Source organism: Sminthopsis crassicaudata, chromosome 1, assembly GCF_048593235.1.
Source record: "Sminthopsis crassicaudata isolate SCR6 chromosome 1, ASM4859323v1, whole genome shotgun sequence".
In the NCBI taxonomy this organism is placed as follows: Eukaryota; Metazoa; Chordata; class Mammalia; order Dasyuromorphia; family Dasyuridae; genus Sminthopsis; species Sminthopsis crassicaudata.
The window spans coordinates 494,948,263-494,955,762 of NC_133617.1; the positions used below are offsets into that span (position 1 = coordinate 494,948,263).

The following is a 7,500-nucleotide window of genomic DNA, read 5'->3' on the forward strand; positions in this document are numbered from 1 at the left end:
TAGCTGTCACCAGAGAGTTTTGTTACCTAGCATCCTATTTTAAAATGCAAAAGTAACTGAGCAAGCATCTATTACATATACTTTCCTGCAAATGGGTTTATCTTGTCGTTTATTTCTAGTGGCAGCTAGCTAAAATAAAAGACACTTAGGAAATAGGATTACCGAATCTCAGCATGGGAGGTAAACCTCAGAAATTGTCTAGATCAAACCATATCTATCTGAACAGAACTTTTTTTTCTATAATATTCCCAATAAATGTTTATCCAGTCTTTACCTTAAGGTCTCTGCTTGAAGGAGGGAATCTATCACCTCCCAAGGCAGAGAAGATGTTGCTTGATTCCTCAGCTGGATGAGCATCATTTTTCTTCTACCCAGACGGGGGATCAGGGCTGAAACAAAATCAGAGGAGTGTATTAGCTAGCCAGTTTTTAAAATTATATAGAACCCTTTCCCTCTATTAATATATTAATTGTGAATTGATTCAAAACATACTTTTAGTGGATAGCAAAAGTCTCATAAGAGTTACCAACTACTGCTATCCCTATCCTATATGTTACATGGCTATATTCCATTCCTAAGTTAAAAGTCTTATGAAATCTACATCAATCCATAGCATATAATGAGTTGTTATTATGGAGGCTCTTTTTCATGATAGGTTTTCAAGAAAATCTGATCTGTAAAAATAAAAACTTAAGAGTATAAATAAATTAGTAGTCTGTAAATCCAACTTAATAGCTATTCTTAGCTTTCAAAGATCCTTTAAGTAGCAGGCTCTCTGAGTATAAGTAGCTACTTTTAGAATATTACCTAACAAGTTCTGGAATAAAACCCAGAAACTTTTTAAAATGAAGTATTATGAAGCATTTTCAATGAAAGACCAATTAGAAATTGACAAAACATGTCTGAAAAAATTTTAAGTCAATTTAGAATCCCATTTGCAAAATGAGTCACAAACAGCTTCCCAAGAACATACCTATTGTGTCGATTTATCCATATATCCAGGGTAGTGTCTACATTTCATGGATATTTCCAGTCCCTAATTCAACCCAATAAGGCAATGTATCCAGTTGTCAATTGAACTGCTTGGGGGACAAAAAGGGAGTGCCAGTAGCAAACTCTTAAAAAGACTAGGCTTAAAGAATTGTGTAGACAGGGTCTTGGTTATTTAGATAGGTTGTAAGATTACTTAAGTCATTGTACATTTCAATCGAAAAAACACTCCTAAAGACAAATAAATTATGAAACTCAAATATTTGATTAAACACAAAGTTTCATATCTTTGATTTGCTCCCTGGTATTAAGAGGTCTCATGGCTTCAAGTACATATTCTTTGTAGAGGAGGTGCAGAATGTTGTTTACACTTGTTTTGGTGCTATTTACAATCATTTTATCTCACTCTTATTTGAATGATGTGACTGTTAATGAAAACATATTAAATGGTCCATGAACTCTATATAATATGATTTAGAAGGAATTAAGACATTGCAAGCATTTGGACTACAGTGTCACAGATTTTATTAGACATAATATTTAAAGGGCTCCATATAGTGTTTGCATGTTTTCTCTATTTGCATTTGTGTTATAGAAGCGGTATTGAGTTATTTGGTTTAACTTCTGAGAGTGATGTGTTTTGACTCTACAGGGAGAAATATTTTGGCACCTCTAATTTTCCTTGTTGAGTTAAAAAGGATTATCAACATTACATTTTTTTTTGTCATTGGTTTTGTTGGTTGAATCTTTTTCCATAACTTGGACTACAATATAAAACAGAAATAATGTCACATTTATTTGCCCCTATGGTCAATAAATTTTCCCATCCTTTTTTTTTTTTTTTGATTAGTCACATTCATGCCTTATTTAAATTGTTTGATTGAAAAGCTATTCCCCCTCCTCCTTTTAATTCCTTTTGTTTTCTCCTTTATTTTCTTCCTGCTTACTCTTGAGCCTCCATATTTCCTCCTTTCTTGGATTTTTGTGGTAGATTTTACCTCCATGAGAGAGAGTAAATTCCGAAAGGCAAAATAAATGAACTTAATGTCATAAGATTGTAGAGCTGCAAGATATTTTAGAGATGATTGGTTCAACTTTCTGATTCCACAGATTAGGAAACTGGAACCCAGGAAAGTTAAATGACTTGCCCAATCACGCAATAAATATCAAAAGATAAATTTTAACTTTGGTAATTCTGAATCCAAATCTAACATCTTTTTATAGTATACTGACTTGGACTTGCGTTTTCAGCTTCATCATTTAATAATTGCGATAAATTTGGGCAAAGACAGATGACCTACAGTTTGTATCACACCGATATTTCATTCTAGATAAAAACCTTCAACAAACTGTTCTGATAATTCATCATGATATGGAGAGTGATCCTGGATTCTTGAAGGTTTTTCAAGTGGCATATAATATAATATTATATAAAAATATGTTATATATGTTATAATTTTATACTAATATCTCAATGTGGCATCTTAAAGGGTTATATTGTATAAAAAATTATAACTTTTTAAAAATAGAAATTTTTCCACTTTCAGGTTTATACAATAAATCTAATAAAGCTTTTCTTTTCTTTAGTTTAATCTAGTAGATTCCAGTTGGGGAATGACTTTAATGAATAGAATAAGGACTGAATTTGTGATTTCATTGATTAAAGGCAGCTCCCAAGTGAGGAAACTCACTTTACCTAAGCAAGTTACCACCATCTTTGCAATTTATAAAATCAAAAAGGTCACAAGTTTGGAGAGGTTAGATTCCTTGCTCAGAGTCATACAGCCAGTAGAGGTCAAAGGTGAGACTTCAGCCTAGGTCTTTCTGCCTCCAAAGCTACCACTTTCTAGTCTCTATTTTATGTTGCCTTTATTTAATGAATTAATGAAAACAATTTTAAAGACTATAAAGCATTGGGGCAACTAGGTGGTGCAGTAGATAGGGCATCAGCCCTGAAGTCAGGAGGGACCTGATTTCAAATGTGACTTCAGACATTTAACGCTTCCTAGCTGTGTGACCCTGGGAAAGTCATTTAACTCCAATTGCCTCAGCAAAAAAAAAAAAAAAAAAATTACATATATATATAATCACTATAACATCATGTGTTTCCAAGATTTTCTGAAAGATTCTTAACAAGCTCATGCGTTTTAAGTAAAAAAATTTCCCTAACTCATCTTCTTTGAACTACAATAAACTAAACCAATAATAAATGTTATTGTTAATATTATAAACTAATAATAATAAACAAACCCAATAATAAACTTAACAACTTTTTTTCATGGTGTACAGGCAGGCTTTATCTAGTTTGTCTGAATTAAGATGAATTCTGTTTTAACGATGTCCAAAAGTACTGAGGTTTTTCTGTAGATCCAATATATATTTGCATCATCTCTTTAAAATGATATGATTTATCCATGATATATATGATAATTCAAATAACTCATTGATAACTATTTCCAATTTTTATCCTTTTGAGTGTAACTTCTATGTTTAGGTGCTTTTATACCAATACAAAAAAATTTTAAGAGGTATGAATGAGGGAAGGGGCAAAATTTTATAGGTTTTGTCAGGAATATAAGTAATTTTATTTCATTGAAAAGGGAAATTCCTTAACTAAGGGCTTCAGAAACCTTTTTTGTTCAGACATTTTCAGCCATGTTCAATTCTTCTTGACTCCATTTGGAGTTTTCTAGGGAAAAGATTCTGAAGTGGTTTGCTATTTCCTTCTGCTCATTTTACTGAGACAAACAGGGTTAAATGACTTGCCCAGGATCCCACAACTAGTAAATGTCTGAGTCTAGATTTGAATTTCAGCCCCACCACTCTATTCACTGAACCACCATTCCCAGGAAATATTGCTGCCTGAAAATTTTCTGTTTAGTGATATTTAACTCTTGCAGGCCTGTGGATTATATTGTCCAGGGGTTTTCTTGGCAAAGAAACTAGAGTGGTTTGCCATTTCCTTCTCCAGTGAAATAAGGCAAACAGAAATTAATGAATGGTCCAGAGTTACCCAGTATATAGGTATCTGAGGCCAAATTTGAATTCAGGTTTCTCTGACTCCAGGCCCACTGCTCCATCCACTAAGCCTAAAGTCCCTTGAAAGATGAATGGGGCATTGCTTTATTAGGCTCATATTCAGTGAAATTCCAGTCTAAGACTTAGAATTTTAAATTACTACTTTCAAATACATGTCAGAGATTAGCATTCCTTTATAATTTTAACTTCTCAAACATAAATAGAAAACTAAACTCCATATTTCTAGTGTCCAATGTTTATTTCAAAATGTCTCTCTCTTTTTTTAATCATAGACAGTATTAATTTGTTATTTTTTAAGCTCATTTTCCTTTGTGTCCATATGTCCATTAAAGCAAAATTAAAACCTGGTTAGTTGATCTCAAAGTATATGTAAAATGTTCAAAGCAAATAGTCTGCCTTATAGTTCAAGGTTTTTAAAAATAAAAGGTATATAGGAAAGTTCTGTACCCAGATTTTTCTTAATGCTCCTGGAAACAAATTGCATGTTTTCATTGTTGTTCTAAAACTCTCGAAAGTACAGAACTATTTTGTAATACCAAATCACTAATGCTATGATTAAGCACACAAATTGAAGTGGAAAATTGAGACAATTAACTCTATAAAACCAACTCTTGCATCAGATTGGCTCTTTTGGGTGAAATCATTCCTTTGAATGGTTCCCTTGAAATCACTATTGTGGGGGTGTCCTTCATTCCCAGTGACATTTTCAGATGAACACTATGGTTTATATTATCTTAAAAGTAGACAAAATAACCTGGGGGCAGGAGATTATTTCGAGAATCACAGAACCTTAACAGTTAGAAGGGTTGTAATGAATCATATTCTGAACTGAACTTGAATGACAATCTCCTCCACAATTTGACCTTTACAAGTCATGTTTTTGGTGGGGAAATATAAAAGAAGTATAAATAAGGGTCTTTACTGATGTTCCAACATTAATTATTATAGAAAATTATTTCCAAGGTTCCTGAACTATGTATATGACTTTAATTTCTTTTTATATTTCTCAAGATATTTATAAACAATGAATGGCATAATTCAATGAGTGGCAAAAAATTTCCAGTCTTTAATCCTGCAAATGAAGAAAAAATTTGTGAGGTGGAAGAAGGAGATAAGGTAAGTTTCCTAATTTGATTTTCCATTTATCTGATAGTTTGTTTTTCTCTTTATTGTCAGTTTACAAACTATTGTATTGTTAAACCTACTTTTCATTTAAAAAAAATTAAGTTGGTATAGTAACTATTAGATTATTCATTTTAGCACCCTTAGTTTTACAAACGAAAAAAAATGAGGCTCAGGGTTAATAACTGGCCTGGAAGACATAAGTAGTAAATATAAAATTTAAATGTAGATATTATGATGGCAAAATCAGTTCTTGACAAAACTAATGACTCACAGAGGAAAGAATAATGTCAAAAGTGCCACATACCATCATTCCTTAGAGGCTGTAGTTTCTCAATAATTTTTAAATTGATGATTGTTTTAAATGATGTGATTTCTTATCATATCCCATACTTTTTCTTTTCCTTGGCTTGGAGAGAATGATCCATTTGAAAATGTTTGCTCACCTGTAAGTTAGCAAAAAGAACCTGACCACATTCAATGAGTTTTAGTTCTTAAACTTAAATTTAAAATCAATATAGATGCCTATATCTGCATATATATATATATATATGTATATGTATATTTTCATACATTTAAAATATATAAAAGAAAAAGACAATAAAACTAATTTTCAAAAATATTAATGGAAATTTTTTAGTGTTTTTTTCCACTTGAACTTCACTAAATGTTTTATGTTTTAAAAAATAACTTAAGGAAGTTATGTTGGCTAAGCTCTTAAAAAGAATTTAATTCCAACACCCCCTTTGCACTATTAACAAAATTAATAAACTTTCCTTCCCATAATTTAAAAGCAAACTTTTTTACAGAGTGAACAATAGAAACTCTGAATTAGCAATGTCCAGAGTGTTAGTTTTACATTTAGTTGCTGCATAAATACTAAAACTATAAACGAAATAATAGTTTTCTTTAAATTCACTTAAATATTACAGCAAATGTTTCATTACTGGGTCCATGATAAAATTTTGAAAAGGGAGTGAACAAGAGTTGATAAGAAAATTGAAATTCCAAAACATGAGAGCCCAAAGCAGGCTATTAGTAAGTGGCAAAGGCAGACTAGACTTCATCTTTTCTGACTTACTTTGCGTATTCTTTCTACCATGTAATACTATTGAAGTCAATTTGAAAAATGATGTAACATTAAATTTATTGGAGTTATTTTAAGTACTGACCATCTGTGCAAAGGAGGTCTTAAATTTGTCAATCTGTATAAGGGTCCACACAACAGCAAATGAATGGAGCCATTTCTGTACCTTGGCCTTAAAAGAATTCAAGAAGCCATGATTTCATGTTCATGGGTATTCCCTTAGAAAATGAGTCTAGGCTTTTCATGCTTTGGTAGCTTTCGTGGGAAGATGAGCCAAACTGCTGGAGAGAAGTCCCTCTGGAGTTTGCGTTCCTCTGGAACAGCCATTGAAAAACCAAGGTCCCCTCCACATGATTTTGGCCTTAGGATATGTTAGAACAGGCATGAAGCTTGTTCCCTGAAACAAGAAACCAGAAAAACAATGAAGAAAAGAATGAAAAGGTTACATAACTTCTGGTTAAATTATGAAATGCACACAAAGTAGAGTTAATGTTATTAAATTAGAAGATTGCAATGAAGTGAGACTTCCACTAGGTAATATGTTTTTGAGGATTTTTTTGTTTTATTTTGGGGTTTGTGGTTGGGGAAAATGGGAGGAGCTAAGTGATTAAACTTAAGTAGTTTGTTTGGGACACACTAATACAAGACAAGGAAATGTTGTGTAAACTAAACCAGTAATGATTCGATATCTTTATATTCTAGGTTTAAGCAATGTCTTTTAAGTGATATAGATGCAATAGTAGTTTCATACCACTCTCTCTACTTCATCTATGACACATTGAACTTTGAGAAAATTCGATGTAATCTTTTGATTCCTTAAGTGTGCCAGTCACTAAACTCTTGGGACTCTAGAACAAACAACATTTTAAGCTATTGAAAACAAAGTTAAGATTTTCACATAAGATATTTCATATCCCAATATTTCCCATTGTTACTCATTTTTTTTGTTACATCTTCTCTGATGTTTATTTAATAAGTGTTGATAAGAATGGGCACATTTTAGAATCTATCACTTCAAATACTGAATGTGCTTGGATAATAGTTTTATAGGCTTTTTTTTTTTTTTTAACTTAATACAGATGGATCCATGATCTAACTGCTATACAGGCTGTTTCCAATAATGCAGACTGCAGTTTGTGCTTACCTTTCCATCCTATGTGACTTTCATCCATTTCCTCTCCTAACATGTAGGGAGCCTCTTTTATTCTCTTCTTAGAATTATGCAAATTCCAGTGAATATCGATTTATATGTACTCTTAAAA

The 7,500-nt window shown here is 32.0% G+C and overlaps 1 protein-coding gene across 6 annotated transcripts in view; it reads left to right on the forward strand.

The window, feature by feature from the left end:
- Window positions 1-7,500, forward strand: part of LOC141550609 (aldehyde dehydrogenase 1A1) — an 81,387-nt gene that overhangs the window by 12,718 nt on the left and 61,169 nt on the right. For all 6 annotated transcript variants that reach the window (XR_012484645.1, XM_074281426.1, XM_074281427.1 and 3 more), the window contains one exon: window positions 5,041-5,145. Coding sequence is in view for 5 of the 6 variants with exons in the window: in XM_074281426.1 (XP_074137527.1) it covers window positions 5,041-5,145 (105 nt within the window). In the remaining variant the exon portion in view is untranslated. The remainder of the gene's footprint in view (window positions 1-5,040; window positions 5,146-7,500) is intronic.